The sequence below is a fragment of the Parus major genome, chromosome 1 (genome assembly GCF_001522545.3).
Source record: "Parus major isolate Abel chromosome 1, Parus_major1.1, whole genome shotgun sequence".
Taxonomy (NCBI): Eukaryota; Metazoa; Chordata; class Aves; order Passeriformes; family Paridae; genus Parus; species Parus major.
In genome coordinates, this window is record NC_031768.1 from 110097585 (window position 1) to 110115888 (window position 18304).

Sequence of the window (18304 nt, forward strand, 5' to 3'; positions counted from 1 at the left end):
AAACCAAAATGGCCCCTTGATTTTTGGAACTCAATTCTCAGAATGTAATGCATGAAAGACAAATGTAAATTTTTCCAGGGGGTTAAAAGCTAATTTCTTCTAAGTATATATCATTCAGAAGAAGGGAGTTTTGTGGACTCAGCTTTTGCAAGTAGCCTTCAACACGTGGGTGCATGATGGTTTGTGTGAGTAATTTGAAATGTCCACATGGATGCATGCATGTGTGAAAACAGCTCAGGACTATCAACATTAATTACATTTCTTCCAGTACCAGCCAGGAGGGGTATCCTATTTTGCAAGACTAAGCACACTACAGATACTTTGTATTGTTTGTGTTATGTGCACAGCTCTAACCTTCAGCTCTGTATTTTGGATGATACTTGAATAAACTGAGCTCATGAATTTGGCTAAAGGCAGGTGGTGGCTGTGGTTTTGTGTAAATTTGATGGTCACGCCAGGCCTGGGCTCAGTAATGTGTTGCAATATTTATCTATGAATAAGGATATGAAGGAAAATAAAGGGAGTGAGCCAAATTTAAATTTACAGCTCCACTTACTGAACAATTTATAACACAGCTGAGATCCTGCTGTCATTATGTGCACAACAATAATATTTTATCAGAAAAAATTCAGCTTTATGCTCAATGCCATGTAAAGTCCACTGGCTGATAGGACACTCATATTGTCTCACCACCACAGTGGATTGTCCATAAACCACATTTAAACTTTGCAGGCTCATGATTCTTGGGAGTACAATTGCACCATCCACTACCAAGGGAAGAATATTGTCAATATTGCCACAAAATTGACTCAATCTTTTTGTGTAGCAACAAAATATACAACATTATGTGTACAGTAAACACAAGTACTACAAAATATGTCACCTTCTGAAATGGATTCTGAACGTCATTTAACAAGTGGGTGAAAATGCAACATTAAATCCATTGCAATAAAGGCTCAAAGGCCCAGAGCACAATGTCTTGGCTGAAAAAAGAGGAATTCATTATGTCCTAATTTTTTTTTTGGCAAAAAAGAAGTCAGATATTAAGAGCTTCATGCAGTAAATTCCAGTGAAAGAAGATCATGCTTCTGCTTTGCCTCCCTCATGGACAAGGTAAGGTGCTCTGATTTTAGGGCTTTTGTTGCACTGAATGGGTTATATACAATAATTTGAAAAGAAACTCAACGATTCAAGCTTTAAATCTGATCTGAAAATGAGTGCCTGAAGATTTCAGAACTGCAGTACTCTTCACAATTTGAAAGCCATTAAATCAGTGAGGAGACAATAAGGGAGTCATAAGTGTCATTCCAAACCCAGGCTCGATGTCTCAGTTTACACAGAACCAGAGGTTTAGGTGCCTTCATTTATCCTCCTTTTGTGAAGGGACTATTTTGAAAATCCTTCTGGAGAATACAAATGTACATAATGCTGTCAAAGAAAATGAATGCCTTAAAAAGATTCCTCCTGTACATGTGACAGGTATATACCCTTCAGCAGTCAAAATTTGGAAACAGATGCAATTCCTTAGAAATGTTTTCTAAGAACTGGAAGCTGTTTAGGGTAAAGCTTGTGGAGCAAGGGAACAAACAGATTATGAATGTAATAAAATCCTTGCATAAATTGATATTTTTTATTGAACCAGTAAGTTTTACTTTAAACTATTGTGTAAGATACCATCAAGCAAAACTAATTAAAGATTCCAGTCTGGACTTCTTCCAGTACAGTTACAATAGTCAGGGACCCTTTTTCATGCCTTTCGTAGATGTAGTTATGTAGTCTGATATTTTTTTTTTTTCTGGTAGGTATAGCTTTAATTTAATTGATAGACTTTTCATGGATAGTCTTCAGCTTGATGTAGAATTGAGGATGCTTCTCTAGAGCCCAGCTTTCACTGCTGGTCACATGTGTTTGCACTGGAGAAGGAAGTTATTTTTCTTATACCTGTTTATGAAGTAGCAGCAGCTTGGCCAAAGACATAAAACTCACCTGAGCATGGCCTGGCACACCCAAAAGAGCTCCCAGAATTATCACTGTGCTAAAATGTCTCAACAGGAAGCATGGATGTTCTCATGAAGTGCCCAAGCATCTATGATAAATTTGTGAGGCAATCAAGCAGTCTTTTATGGCAAACCATGCAAGGAATGGTGTTGCTATAACAAAACCAAACAGGAATAAAGTTTCCCTTGTGAGTTCTGGTTAGCAATATGAGTGGATCCAGATTCTGTGCCATGGTGTGTTTGCCTTGGCCCAGCAAATTGCCCTTGAAATGAACTCCCTGCTACAGGAACTGTTCTGCCTACTGCTCTCTGTGATTAGGAACTGCAGCTAGGACAAATGAGAAATGAAGCAATAAGAAAAGGGAATTAAAACTCTGTTTCTGATCTACCTTTGAGCAGGCTCAGTTTAGCATTTCTTTCCTCCTGTACAGTACATATTCCACAGCAATTTTGAAAACAGTATAATTTAAAAGTTAACATTTGCTTAGATGGTAGCACCAGATAAAAGCCCTCATTTGCAGTGAGCAGGAAAATTTGTTATTGCCCTAGTCAATAGCTATTGACCTGGTACAGTACTTCAGCTTATTACAACCAAATCCTTTTTCTTTTTTGTTCAATAGGCAATGACACTGTAATGGAAGAAAGTGCTTACAAACTGATGCAATATCTATCAGCAACAGCTAGAAGTTAATGACTAATGGTTACACAGAGGAAAGCATGTGCTAAGAACAGCAGTACACATCTATTAATCAAATTTACTGCATCTGATGTGCCTTTATAGCTTAGTGGAACTGTAATGCACATCAGATAAATAGTTTCTGTTGTTATTAATCTAGGTTTTAGCACAAAACACCTTTTTTCATGCTATCAATAAGTAAATAATTTGGCTAGGACAAAGTTTTGTCTCACTTTTAGAGCACACCTTTCAGTTATATGAAATTTGGATTCTGCAATTCTAGACTTTGTACTTCGGCAAGGCAAGTTCTCTCCTCCAAGCTGAGGTCATGTTATTCTTGAAATACCCCAGATGGGGCAGTATAAATGCACACAACACCCTAAAGACAGAATGGGAAGAGCAGAGTGCCTGTGTCCATGGCTCAGCCTGCCTTCAGGCTCCTTCCCTGCAGCAGAGCATTGCTGCACGACCCTGTCCTTTACAGTTTATGTAACTTGAACTTTCTGTGCCTGGGGGTGAGCTTTGCTCATAATTACATAGCCTATTTTCATTCTATAATCATGACTGTATAATTGTTTTATAGTTTTTTAAATTTTGCCTGAGACCAAAATATTTTCTTTCAAAGTTCCACTATTTATTTTATATCTGAGAGATACATATTTTTGGACAACAGTGTGACTATAATAGTAACACCTGAAATTTTTATACTACCTTCAAACAAACATCACAAAACATTAATGAAGTTTGTTGACTCCTTGGTGAAAAGCAGAACTGCTAATGTTTTTGGCTTACAGTTCTCTATAATCTTTCCTGTAGAACACCAACAAATACTGAACCACTGATTTATCTGTTTGTTTCTCTTCTTTGAATGCCTTGACTTCTCTTTAGACTGATGATTAGGCATTATGGAAAGAAAACTTACCAATTTGGTAAAAATTAAACAATCATGCCATTGCCAAGGACATATTATATTGTAATCCCATCACACCATTTAACTGGATTTAAACAATGCTCCTAAACCACAATGTTTGGCCTTTTTCAGACAAGTGCTGAAACCCTACAAGATCCACTATGTGGATCCTAATCAGACCTGTGATACTGACCCTGTTGGTGCAGACTGGTGGAATTTAATTGCTGATATGCTCAGTGTGAAGCAAGGAGCTAAATTCACTTTATTTGCATCTCTTGACAAGATTTCCAGGGCTGCTCAGGCAGCATTAACTTGTGCTCCTGTTTGTTGTCACAGAGCAGGAGAGCAGTGGAGAGACTAACTTGTGTCTTTCCTGCAATGCAATGGGTTTTGTTGGTCTGCTAACCAAACATACCTAAATAACAATAAATTTATCCTTGCAATACTGTGTGAGGAAAGAAGATCATCTTAATTTAGAACCATGGAATGACAGATTTGAACATGGTCAGGTCATTCCACAAAATTACTGAAATTCCATTCTAACAACATAAGTTCAGGAGCTAAACCTTCCTCTTGGTTCTTAGTGTGTTTTCCAAACATAGCTTTGGATGTTGTAATGAGGTGAAAACAGGAAATATTCATAACATATTTATTGTGTTTACTGTGATAGTAAGAGGACACTGCATTATACACACAACACTTCCCTTTAAAAGAAAAATGTTAAGTTCTGCAAATTAACAAACAACATTGATTGGTTGAGACAATGATTAATTTTGAAAAGAATATACCATGAGCTTTTTAATTCATTACTTAAAAAAAGTAGTCATTGAGGAAATTACATGCATATTAATTAGACTTGTTAATAGTGAAGTGGTAACTAGATATTTCAGACTTTCATAAAAGTCCATAAACTGTTGGATTTCAGAGGCAAGGGATCTCTTGACAGCTGCAACAGTTATAAGGAGTAAAACATTTCAAAGATTATTCCGGAATTTTAGTCAATCATTTGCAGTATATGACAAGCTACAAAGAGTTTACTTATTATTTCTTAAAAATAGGAAATTCATCACTTCTGGTCCCAAAATCAGTCGATCTCTATCAAATAAATAATGAGCACTTTTGCAAAAATAAGATATTTTACAAGATGATTTGATTTCATTATCAGCTCAGTTACATTTATGGTTTTCTCCACTTGCCCATAAATAAACTCTCCATTCTATTTCATAAGAACCTGTAAAGACTTCTCTTGAATGAAGGTAATTGTTATTAAAAAATAAAAAATGAAACATTTCAAATTGGAAACAGACAGACTATGCATTTCCTCTTACAGTCCCAAACTTTGCAGTATTGACTATCAATAATTTGGAAGATTTCTGAGAACTGTAACCCATACTGAGTGAGGAAATAGTGCTTAATTTCAATACTAAATGATACAGAATGGGAAAGCCAGCATGTAAATATTAAAGAAAGGTATTTGTGACTTACTCTTTGTAACAACTCCTTCAAGGCGAATGATATTTGGGTGATCAAACTGTCCCATGATACTCGCCTCCCTCAGGAAATCTCTCCTCTGCCTGTCCATATAGCCACCTTTCAGAGTTTTAATGGCAACAGGGATCTCTCTTTTTCCTGGTGTCTTCAGGCGTCCACTGCACACTTCTCCAAACTCCCCTGAAACAGATAAAACATCTGTTGGGTAACTCACAATTCCTGAACAGAAAAATATTGAAGGAACTCACACAGCCCATAGGGATGGACAGAGAAATAACTCATTGAATATTCAAATTTATGAGTGTCATCCCATCCCAGAAAATCAAAATATTCAGCAGCAGTTCACAAGAAATTATCACCTTTCCTTTGTGGCACAGCAGAGGTCCTGGCACCCTGTACTGTGCCTGCAAAATCCAAACCACACTTCCCCACTGTGGCTCATCTTGCTTTCCTTTGGGTCTGAACATTGGTACCCCTAATATGTTTGGGATATATAATTGAGGAAGGAATGTAATGACACTTGGATTTTTATTCCACTGATGACAAAATATCTATGTCAAATATCTATTGACAGAAATATTCTTCTCTAGGGGTGAAATGCACTAAGACCTATATGTTAAGAAAAGCCCTGAGACTATCAGAACACTTTACTATCCTTCAGCTACAGAAAGCATTAAAAAGTACTTTATGCTGTTATGACCTAGAAAAGCACTTGGACATGATTTATTTAAAGGGACTTCCACACCTACTTGAAATTAATTACATATTTCCCTGTTCAGACAGCCAAAGGCCATCAGTCCCACAAAATCTGGAGTTCTGCAGTGAGAGGCATCTCAAAATTTGTTTTACCTGATGTTTCCCTGTGTATATAGGGCCTGTGAAGAAGTGTGTCTCCCTGCATTCTCCTTACACATTTACTAATTCAGTTTGTATAGAAATCACAACTTTCCTTTGATCTTGAAGTCACCCAGAAGTTATTTAGAGCCCCCACCAAACATAGTCTGGGATGACTGCAGGTCAGTTTTCAATGGGTCATAATCCAGTAAATGAAAAACAATGTTCACAGAAATATTTCAAAACATTTTTCAGTGCAGGTTGCTTTCACAGCAAATCTAAATTTTTCACCCCAGTCATTCTGGAATCAGAATTGCTGAAAACCAAAATGCAATGAAAAGATATTTATTTAACTGGGGATTTAACACTCCATTGAGTGCTGTCTGTATTAGTTTTCCCTAAACTTTAAGGATGGAAGTAAACAAAATGAAGGAGTTCTCTTCTGTAACAGTGCATATTCAGATATGAAGCAAATATAGAAGAGAGGTATCTTAAAGGCACAACCTTCTCTTCAAAAAAATGTATCTCTCTGATTTTACAGGATTAGAAGGGATATTGTCAAAAGACTTTTATTTTATTAGTTTCTGTTGCTTCCACTAAAACAAAGCAAAGTTTTATTAGTCAGTGAGATCCATGAAGAATGAGATTAAGAGAAGTATTTCATAGCTTGTGTTTCATTTCAATGACAGAGGCATCATCAAGTGCAGGAGTACAATTAATACATGCTGAATATAACCTCTGAATAAATTAGCAGTTTCCTAAACAGCTAGAAAAAGTCAAGTGGTCCCAAGTCTTCTTTGCACAGTTCCTCCCACCAATTTATTTCTACTTAATTTAAAAAAAAATAAAGATGTGTGCAAATATAAGATATGTGAAAATATATGTCATTGGAGTAATGCTCTGGGAATCTTTGGACAAAAGGGGAAGTTGTGTGAGGATTTTCATGTATGACTTTGCCCCTTTCACCTTTAGAAGGCTCTTCTTAAAAGTTTCCTTGCCTGATCACTTGCACTGAAAAAAGCAGTAAATAATTTGGTCTTGTAAAGCCCTCCCATAAAAGAAAGTCATGAATGTTTTGCAGGAGATGTGGTCTATCAATCTTCTATTTTGTGACATGTTCAGCAGGACCAGAACACTTCTGTCAAGCCATGACCTTATTGCATCTTGCTGGTTTTTCAAGCTTAAATGCCTAAAATGAGAAGAAATTACAATTTCTTTCTCTTGATGAAGCAGTGAAAAGCAAAAATATTAGAGCCTTAATATCCAGATTTTTAAAGAGATTTTGTGGTCAATAAATCAGCAGAATTGCAAAATCTCATTTTAAGACTAATTTGGAAATCACAGGTCATAGAATAAGCCATTTTGCTACTACAAGATTACACAAGAACAATACAGCTTCAGAATTTCATAAATAATGGCATTCATCCCTCAGTAAAAGGCTGTTACCATGTGCTTTAAAATGAGTTACACTGAAGGAGGCAGCTGAACAACATGCAACTCCAAGATTTATTATCTGTACAACATCCAAAGCAGGGGAAGGAACCCCTGTTTCTTTCACCTTCATTTGGATGCATGATTTGGAAAGTTAGAAAGAAATTTCCCTCCCCTTGGATACTGGGATTGATAAACTGGTGAACATGAAGTCTACCAGCAGGTTTTTTGTGACATGATGTCAAACTTGAATCATCAGCTTACAGAACAGACAGTTCCTACATTTAGAAACTTAAGGTGTAGAACTTCTGTTTTAGACTAGATGGAGATCAATGGTATAATTTAAAGCTTTGAATTATTTACACTGAGAGTTTGACAAGATTTCATCCCAGAGTAGCTGCTTTTCTACACTTCTGTTCAGATAAAGAGTTGTCAATGTTTTTAAAGTCAAAGGGGAATGGGTTCAACCAAAGGGGTTTTAAAAATCAAAGAATCTCATTCTCACTGCTCAAGTTTGAAGATAAACAGGATAAATGTTGACCCTGCAGCAGCTGAGGTTCATGACTGCATGTGCAATAAGTTGAAGAGCCAGATGTCAATGAAGTAAACATTTTTCCTTGCTCCAGGGAAAAGACTGATCACAACTAGAGAAAAAGATAGAGTCCACTGCCCATTTGGTTTAAATAAAATATAAATAATCTCTGGTTTAATAACAGAAACCTCACCCATCTTACTGTATATTATACAAAAAGGAACTAATTGAGCAGTCTAGAAATTTAAACTGTGCAAACCACACATATTTTTTTTTGCATTCAGCACCACATATGTGATATGGAAAGTGAAACAGGAGCAGTCACTTAAAAGTCTGATCTGCAGCCTGGTATTACTGCATGGGATCAGAACAAATGTCCTACATTGCACAATTGTACATTCACAGCACCAAGGACAGCTCCACTCACTTCCCCATTTCAGCCTTTACACTTGTGGGAGAACTTGCAGGAGATTTAGATCATACAGAGAATATTGTCTGCTCTGGGAGAAACTGAAGAGTCGGTCTCCTCCTTGAATTCCAACATTTTAACAGAGAAAATAGGAGGATAATTGTAAATTTTAAGACAGACTTGACAAAATCCCTCTGAGTATTCATTCCTTGAAGAGGTGCTGAATCATTAAACCCTTAAATAGCAAGAAGAGATGGGGCAGAAAAAAGTTAATTGGTGAGATATAATTACCAAATGCTTTAAAGTATAACTTGGGTGCAGAGTTAGGTTAGAATTAAGCTGAAAAAAGAAACTAACTAAAAATACCTGCCTGGAGTGTCACAGCCATTGGAACTGCAAGTAGTGAATTATCAAGAACTTTTAGACATGACTTTTTCCATTGAAAAAACAATCTGGAAACTGCTTTCAGGAGAAGAACAGTCTAAAAAATGTCATGATCAGAAATGCTAGAAATATATTTTTTCAAGTGTTTGTGTTTTTCTACTGTGGAAGTTTCAAAATGAAATATTTTGATTCTTGAATGGAAATAATTTTTGTTTGAAAAATTAAAGTTACAGAAATTAAAAATCAGAATTATTGGCCAAAATAAAATGTTTAAACAGAACAAATTTAGGAATGCATCTATTAATTGAATTCTTAAAAGATATTAATAGTTCATTTTGGAGAAGATGTTGGTTTTTGGCTTAACTTAGGTGAAAATTGTAAACAACTTTTAAAAATAATTCTCTTGTGACAAGAAATCCATTTTATATGCAATTGAAATATATAATATAGAATTAGAGAGAATGCACAGAAATCTTTAGGACAGCTAAGAATTATACTGATATGTTACATCCCTGAGCAGCTACTGAATAACTCTGTGGGAATTTGTACTCTCCCTGCCTCAGCCATGGTATTTAACCTGTATTTTGTATGTATGGAAATGGGTTTAAATTTCATTGCAACCTGTTTGCAAGTCCTGTTGGGTGAATATTTTTGAAGCTGAAAAATTACCCATGTAATTTTAGAGAATGAAAACCACAAAACTAAACTCCATAGAAATAAAATATGTCAAAGGACACACCTACATGCATACAAAAAATGGAGAGAGAGAGGCTGAGAGAAGAGTTTTCATAAATGAATTAAACTGAGATTGAGGACACAATTTTAATCTGAACTAACACAAATAATCCTTGTCTGTTGTATTCAACTGAAATCAGCAGTTACACAGGTGTGGAATGTTGCTCAATCTGCTTTATAATCTAAGCAATCAATATCTATAGTGTGTCTGAAGAAAAGGAGGAAACAGAAGAAAGCAAACTGAATGTTTTCAACAGAGGTCAGCCCTCTGGGGGCTCTCCCAGGATCATAATTCCAGAGGTGCACAGCTCCAGCAACAGATGATGTGGTCTAAGCAATCAGGTAAACTGGAGTACTCCAGCACTCTGGTTTGCAATATGAAAACAGAATTTTCTCTTTTACTTTCAGGTCGATACTTTCTCTCCCCTGTCTGCTACCAGACCTGGTTTTATTTCTGTAGGATTATTGCACAACATTTTCTAGTGTACAAAACACTTCTCAGCAACACTGGGGATATTTCCATGGCTATCAGTGTAGTAACATATCATTAAATTAGGGTTTTAAACTGAAAAATACACTTCCTTTCTCGAGTGACAAAGATACATGAAGTAAATACAAAAAGCGAGGATTACAGGGCATCATCTTTCATACTGTCTACATCTTATCAACAGATCTTCCTCTTTTCCCTCTCTGCCAGTGATCCCTTCTCCAGACAGAAAAGCCTATCCCAAGCCAGCCTCTCCTTTTCTTCCTCATACTCCTCTAGTTTTGCACTTGAGAATAACTCTTCCTCAGTCATCTATATTCAGAACTTATATCCCCATAGAAAGAGATTCTGATACAATTTCACCCTCAGTGACTGAGAATACATGACAATAACTATGGCACATGCTGAGTGACACAGTGTTTTGAATACATCTGGAAAAAAAATCCCAAAACAAAATAAAAAAAACCAAACAGCCAACAAACTAGGCAAAAAAAATCAATCCTATGCAAAAAACTAATACTGGATTTATTTTCTAATGCTTATGAAAAGCAGTATTACCATGCCTAGAGATTTTTTTTACAGTAGGTATAGTTTTACCTGCCCCAATGACTCTTTCAATACGAATTCTTGAAGGATCAATCTCCTTGGCAAACTCATGGACAGCAAGAGATGGGTCTTCATAAGTGTCTGGATCTATGTATGTTTTGAGTCCTGGGAATTGTACTGCAAGGAAGAGAGAATAACAGGAATCAAGAACTCCTTGACATTCATACATTGCAACAATAGTTTTATTTATTTATTTTTTTTGACTAGGCAATTGAGAGGACTGAAAATAATATATTACATCTTCCAGGTTTAGAATTTCTGAACCAAACAGAAGAGTTGGTCACTTGAAAAAGGGACTGCAGAGACACCAGGTGAGGGCTCAATGATATGGGGCAAAACCCAGCCTCAAAACAACAGTGATTATTGCCAAAACAGTTTATCTTCCCCTTTGCTGCTCCTAGGGAAATTGAGGCAATCTGTCCTTTACTTTGAAAACAGTTGTTTCTGGTTCACTCCTTTCATTTAGGAGTGGATGGTTGAACATCCTGTTTTGCCAAACAGGTCAAATCTTTGAGTTCCTTTTCTCTCAGGATGAGTCCTGGAGGGTTGTGCTGCTTTGTTCTCTTCTGATCAGCTGGAACAGCCAGAGAGCCAGGTGCAAGATGACAACAAAAATATCCAAATCCATTTTCAAGATAATTTCTGTCTGTTTCCTTGGAGATGGCCATGGCAGTAGTGGGTTGGTGCCAGACTGCTTTGGCAGGCTCCAACAAGCTGTCATTTTCTGGCATGGCTGATATCCCTTGTGTTCCTGAGTATAGCATGTTCAAGAACTTGTGTTGTTTCTTCTGGATTGATGCTAATAATCCATCAATTTATCAGGATAAAAAGCGGCATCTGCAGCTGGGTCCAGAGAATCCCTTTAAAAACAATGAAGCATTTCTCAGCCTTCTTTCTCAGGTCAGTTAATGGCTAAGTCTAAAACAGTGATTCCTCTTTATTCATGGTTCTCTGGTGCACATTTATGAGTAGAGACTTGCACCCTCCAGTGTGATGCTGAGATCACTGCAAATGAATGGGAAGGCTCTGAGATGAAGCTTTGTGTCAACATGAAATACAGTCATCATTTACCCTGGCCTGAAAGACACCGAGTCAGGCTTTTTCAAATTCAGTCACGGTTTCAGAAGCATACATCAAACTCTCCAGGAGGAGGGTTTTTGTCTTCTTTTATTTCTGGCCATGTTTGGAAACAAATGACAAAAACATCTTTTTAGGCAGTATACTTTATGGGAAAATGTGCCCTTTTCCTTGACAGCAAGAGACACTTGGCTCGACAGAGTGGTGTCACCTGAAAAAATATTTTACTTCTGGCAACTTCTGTGTTGATCATAGCATTTCCTGAGATGTTATCAAAATGATGAAAGAATAAAATCTGATACCATTTGTGTAATAGCCTTGGAATAAAAAGAAATAAATTGCTACTCTAACAGAAAACAGTAAGGCAACTAATTTAAAGTAGGTAGCTAAACTAAGCTATATAAACTAATTACTGCCCATGAGAGATCACCAGGATTTTCTCTCACTGTACTGATCAGTGAGCAGGAACATGAAGGAAGACAACCCATTCCACTTCTTATTTCTTGGGTGGCTGGAATCCTAAATCCGAAGAGAACTAGGTACAAATAAGTCATACAGTGACCAAGAAAGGAATTTTGATGCAGAAATTCAGTACCCAGAACAACTGAGAATTCAGAGATACATCTGAAACCCTGCTAAATATTAGCTGAATAGCAAAAAACCCTTTAATAACTACAATAGATTTAGTGAAATTTCAAATAAAAATAAAGACCATTGATGATGCAGACAATAAGGAACTACTCAAAAAAAACCAGATTAAAACATCAAGGGCAGAAGTTGTTCAGGAAATAGTGGACTTTCTTTATTTAAAACATGACATAGATATTGTATAGTGTTGAACTACTTACAGTGTCCATTTTGCAAATGAGCCCTTCTTTTCTCCTCAGATTTCATTTTGGCCTTTATGTACCACTGGCATCTTTCAAGAAAAACAAGTGAGGTTTTAAATACAATACTTGCCATGAATAAAACAGATGTCCAATTTTATTAAAGCCAATTTTTTTGCATTTGGAACATATATATATATGAATCTAAAGAGAGAAAATATGAATGTATGAACTATAAACAGATTATTTACAAAGAAAAACAGATCATGGTTGAATGATTAGCATGACAATGACTATCTTAGTTTAAGTTTGATGTAATGCTTTTTTTTTTTGACTCCTCCAAAGAATTCTGATACTTCAATAAATTATTGCTTTCCTGCATTCCTGTTTGCCTACGTAGGCCTGTAGTAATTAAACCTTATCCCATTAACTTTCCTATACAGTGGGTAAAATACCCTCTCATTTTCTTCATAATAGAATTATACTGATTTCACCATGTTTCCTGAAAAAAAAAAAATTTTTTTCACATCAAGACCCCTTTTTTCTCTTTTGCTGAGTGGCTCTGTGCAGTCTGAGCTGCCAAACACTGCCTACCTGCAGACCTGATAATGCTGATTTAGGGGGCGACATGGCAGGACCAACTGTTTCAGTCAAGAAAAAACAGAATATTTGCATTTGGTCTTAAAGCTCTTTCTCACCAACTGAGCAGCCTGAAAATTACTATTTAGAGGGAAATCTTTTGGTTTAAGGGATAGAAAAGGTTGCTGAGGCTCTGACGCCAGTGGAGAACAGCAATGCCTATGGATGTGTGCTCTGGAGTGCAGACATACAGTTCCAAGGCCAGCTTGAAAAAAAAATTACTGTCCTCTGTGTGAATATTAACAGCACTGTAAAATTACTAAAAATAATTATAGTCAGTATTTCCATACTAACAGTGGAGAATCTATGAGGAATAGGTGAACACACCCACCTCACTTCAATGGTGTGTTTAAACTGCTGAAACACTGTAGGAACAGTCACAAGTTCATTCACTGCGACACAAATGATGATGAGGAATTTAAGGAAGTCCTGAAGCTGAAGTACCCTTGTGGAGGGACTGCAAACCAGTGGATTCTCAGACTCTGGAAACCCTGAGATTGAACACCAGCTGCTGGGACTCCCTAAGGATGCCAATGCTGTTTTTAGGACCTGAACAAGAGGTCTGTAGGATGCCACCTTGTCCAGATCCCTGAAGTTGTTACACTCCAAATGCTTGCCTGTCATTGTTGGACACGATGTAGAAGTGTGGATTCACAGCACACACTAGAATGAGTTGTTAGGAATAGGGGTTTTATTTTTTGAGCTTTTTATTTTTTATAGGGTCTTACGCTACAGGTTTAACATGACTGGTCAAGGGAACACCACCTCTTGTCCCATTGGTGGGACAAGAGAAAAACACACTTTCTACAGTTGTACAGAACTGTTTGGAGAGAGTAAAATTGTTTACAAAGATCATCCTTGAGCGAGAGAGCTCCCCAGAAACTTTCCCTTGGGAACAAATCAGCCAGTGACAGGCTGTAATTCTCTCAGGCTCAGAGAAAATCAGGTCCACACTTGCCCAAGTGAACAGTCAAAGAAACAAGACTTTAACCTCACCCAACCCTCCTAAACATCCATGTGGCCCCAAAGTTTGACCACAGAAGCCAGTGATTAATCACCAGTGGAGCAGTGTCCTCATTCTCTGCTCAGGCTGGCTGCAGAACAATCAGAGATAAATCAGACTGAGCTTTAACATCCCATTTCCTGAAGCTCAGCCAAGACCCCGGTCCTGTGTCTTGAAGTCTCTTTTGCTCTCATATTCCTATCTGCAGTTGACAGCAGTGCTTCCTGCTTGCTCCTGGTGGATAATCACCCAGCAAAGTGCAGAGGCAGGTGCTCCTTTAACCCAGCCTCTCCACTCTGAATAGGCTCATCAGCAGCCCTGAGACTCGACAGCTCATCAAATTGTTAATTCTAAACACTGAAGCAGAGCACATCTGTAGGGTACCAGTCTCATTCTTCATGCTGAAATTTGCCTCCAGTCCTAGTGTAAATTGAGTATTTATTCAAAATTCTCTTGCTCTGTCTTCTGTGGAACATGCTCTTATCATTGAATTTAAGCAGCACTTCAAAATGAATTCCTATCTTACATAATTGAAATGGTCCCATTGAGTAAGGCAGTAAAAATCTAAGAGAACCTCTGATACTCTTAACAGTAGAAAACAGGAGGAAGAAACACAGAAAGAAACCAATTTCTGTATTTTTTTTCATTCCCAAATTTAGTGATTTTTTCTAAAGGAAATGTTTGAGTTGTTTCAGGATTTCACATACAGATTCCACACAATCATTTTCTCTGGAAATTTATCTCCATCTAAATAATTCCTCTCTTCTCTGAAAGATACTATTGTTTGTCATCTTCTGTAGTAATTGCAGGAATATTTACTTAGCCTCTAAGATTAAGGCCACAATATGTTCCAAAGTTAACTCTCATTACCTTCACCAGAACATTAGATTTAACATTTATTTTTATTATTTAGCAGAGAGAATATTAATTTACATATTAGCAGCTACTGCAGTGCCATATTTAGTTGCTGGGGTATTGCAAATAAAACCTCTGGCCTGCACTGAGAGAACTTCAATTTCTGTTCAAATTAAGAGGTAATGCTATGCCAACAAAACAGATGTGTAATTACAAATCTAGAAATGCAGCACCCTCTGTTGATATCTGAGCAGTGCACTCTCTCAAGTTTTGCAATTGACAGTTATGAGATTTTGTAAAATACACTGTGGGGATTTTTTGCTTATTTTTTTTTTTCCTTGTCATGTCAGAACCTTGAGGGTGCAACAGGTATACTGTATTTTTAAATTATCACTCTGTGGCCAAGAGACCCAGAAACTAACTTTTAAAGTGTCCAAACTATTTCCTGGTTTCACATAATTTCTTGTCTCCCCAAACTGTGTCTTATGGAAAATAGCTACAAAAGAACTGTAAGACCAGTGCTGAGCAAAGAGGATATTCCACTGTGTCTAACCCTAATTTTAGCTCTGAAAATGTGCTTAAGTATTATTCTTGAATTCTTAATTTTAGATGGGACTATACAAGAACAGAGTTTTAATTACCTGCCAGTGATGAGGAAGAACAAAGTGAGGATGACCAGGAGAGTGAATCCACCAACAGCAGCAGTGGCGATCACAAGAATCTGTCCCTGCTCTGCAGCCATATCAGAAGCTGAAAGAGAAGCACAGAGAAAAGAGGTTGATGCTCCATCTACCACCCAATGGATTTTGCAGAATGGCTGAAATAATTTCAGTGGTCAAATGAAGTGAAATTTGATTTTTAGTGGTTTCCTCAGTGCTTAGTGAAGACATGGGATGCAAACTCGTCTGTGAAGTGAGAGACCAGAATCCATGTCCCTGCTAGGATGGAGGGGAGAGGATGTTTGCAGGTTTATAAAAGGAGGATTTGCCACTATCAGACACTTGCAATTTACTAAAGTTTGAATATGTCAGGATTTTGGACACAAAACTGTATTTTCTTAGTTATGCTTCTTGTTTTTCTGTCTACTTTTTGTAGGATGTTTAGGAGTTATAAAAGATCACATGAAATTATCCAGTCACTGGACACTTCCTAATTTTGTTAATTTAATGGGTATAATATTAAATCTTTTCACTGAGAATTTACCAACTAACAGTCCAGGTGGTCCACACTGTCTAAACACTACATGAGCAGAAGAAGAATTAGGCTCATTTTTTTTATCTGACTCCAAAGTTTTATTTGTTAAACTCTGTTCCACTTGAACATTTACACCACATGACATTTACCTACTTCTTACTATTTCCCTGGGAAATAAAACATTTTTTTGAAAGAAAAAGAAATAATTCTATTCAATGACTTCTGAAAATGGGAGTAAATACAGAAAAAGGAATAATTTTTACATCAGGGAAGCAACTTTGATTTGGTAAACTTGTAAACTGTTCAATAAGCAAAATCTTCAGCTTTCTTTAGACTTCAGGTGGGAAGTCACCTAGGCTGATGTCTAGAAAGCTCAGCAGGCAGTATTCTCTCACTTTGCAGCTGATGAAGCTCAATGCAATCAATGCCCTCATTGCTATTCAAAGCCTCAGAAAATGCTGTTTCCTAGAAAAGCATTTGGCTTCTGAGCAATATTTGTATGTGGCTTAAAAACTCACAGTTTTTAAGTTTTTAAGTGTAAACTGGGCTTTGTAAGAGCAGCAAAGCAAATAAAAACAGTAGTAGCTTAGGTCAAATTTTCAGCAAAACCAACTTTTTGAATTTCTGCCATTAGGTTTCTGTCCATATAATTTGATGGAAGCATGCACAGGCAGTAAATTACAAGGCATTCAGTACCTGTGGTCAGACAAGTTAAATATACACATCTTCCAATAAATGATGGAGTAAATATTGACTGAATAATTAGTTAAATGATAACTAGTGATGTTATGGGAGTGAATTCCAGCTCTGTGTTGCCTTCCACAGGCTCAGGTTTGGTTGGAAAAATGCAGCATAACAAACAGCATGCCACACAAGTAACAATGCAAATGCTGAATACCATTTTCTGACAATTGGGAGTTGTGCTATATGTGGCAAAGATTATTAAACTCAGGCAGGGTTTAAGGTTGTACATAGACAAGGTTTAAGAGGAGTCTTTCCTGCCCATCTCTGCAGTGGAAAGGAGAGGACAAACTGCAGGTCTCCTTTTGTTTTTGAGAGGAAAAAATATGTGCAAAAAGAGTGAATTTGGCTTTGAATTTCAAGCAAACCATGAGCTCAAATGAATTAGCTGTGATTTTCTTCAACAGATATTCACTGCCAAGGCCAAGAGCCCAGGAATTTTTGATGCAAATGTAGGGACTGACTCCATGATCCAAAGAAGCACCTGCAGTCACATCAATAAAGGGGAAAAAATTGAAACTGAATTAAGTTCTTTCTGCCTGTAAGTAGTTTGATTTTTAGCTGAAACTGTACCTACTTGAAAAGGGATAATTTTGTTTCTCTTGTTTGTATTTTAGAGGCCAGAGTTGAATACATTAGAATTTTTTTTTTCATATAATCACAAGGAGCTTTCAAGCCTGAAACTTCCAGATGACCTTAATTTACCTGTCAGATAAAAATGTCAAATGACAGACAAGGATAATTGGAAATGTGAATTTGGTAAAAACTGGCAGAGAGGCAGGGAAGGCAAAATGATGGAAATACTTATTTTTGCTTGAAGTGATCCCTCAATAAAATCAATAAAGGCACAGCACAGTGAACAAGACATATTTAAGCACAGGAGTATCCACATACACAGACTCATCACATGCAGATAAAAGGTTCCAAAAAAACTATTTAGGCAGTGAGAAGGCAGTAATCAGGGACTCTCAAAACCTAGAATTTTTACAGCATTTTGGCATTCTAAATTAAATTCTATGTGTCTCTCAACCTCTCTGCTCTTTTCTCATTTCTCCAGCTTTCTCTTAAGATCAACCTGTAAATACTAAGAGCTTTAATTGTTTCTGATGGGCATGTTCTTGAATATTTTTTGTCACTTCCTGGTTTTCTTTCCTTATTTTTCCTGTGTATATTGGCCTATGACTCTGTGTTTCTCCTCAGAACTTCTTGATTATGCAAGATAGAAAAACTCAGTTTAAAAACAACTATGGCAGGTTGAAAGTCAAGCAAGTTCCTGAAACCTCGTTTCATTTCTTTGTGTGGACATATGAGAGTGCTTCATTTAATCATAGAAGTGCACAGTATTTTTTATCCAGAATCTCATTTGTTGGACAACATGGCAAGCATTCCTATAGCTAAAATCAATATTTTGTTATCTCTACACTGTCCAGGGCACCTCAACTTTATCATAAACCATGAGCAGAGCTAAGGGAGCTT

The 18304-nt window shown here is 36.9% G+C and overlaps 1 protein-coding gene across 4 annotated transcripts in view; it reads right to left on the reverse strand.

Annotated features, from left to right (window-relative positions):
* LOC107206925 (ephrin type-A receptor 6) overlaps positions 1-18304 on the reverse strand; it is a 379928-nt gene that overhangs the window by 83606 nt on the left and 278018 nt on the right. For all 4 annotated transcript variants that reach the window (XM_015633404.1, XM_015633396.1, XM_033518822.1 and 1 more), the window contains 4 exons: positions 15535-15643; positions 12418-12488; positions 10484-10609; positions 5069-5254 (listed from right to left, as the gene is read on the reverse strand). In XM_015633404.1, the coding sequence (XP_015488890.1) occupies positions 5069-5254; positions 10484-10609; positions 12418-12488; positions 15535-15643 (492 nt within the window). The remainder of the gene's footprint in view (positions 1-5068; positions 5255-10483; positions 10610-12417; positions 12489-15534; positions 15644-18304) is intronic.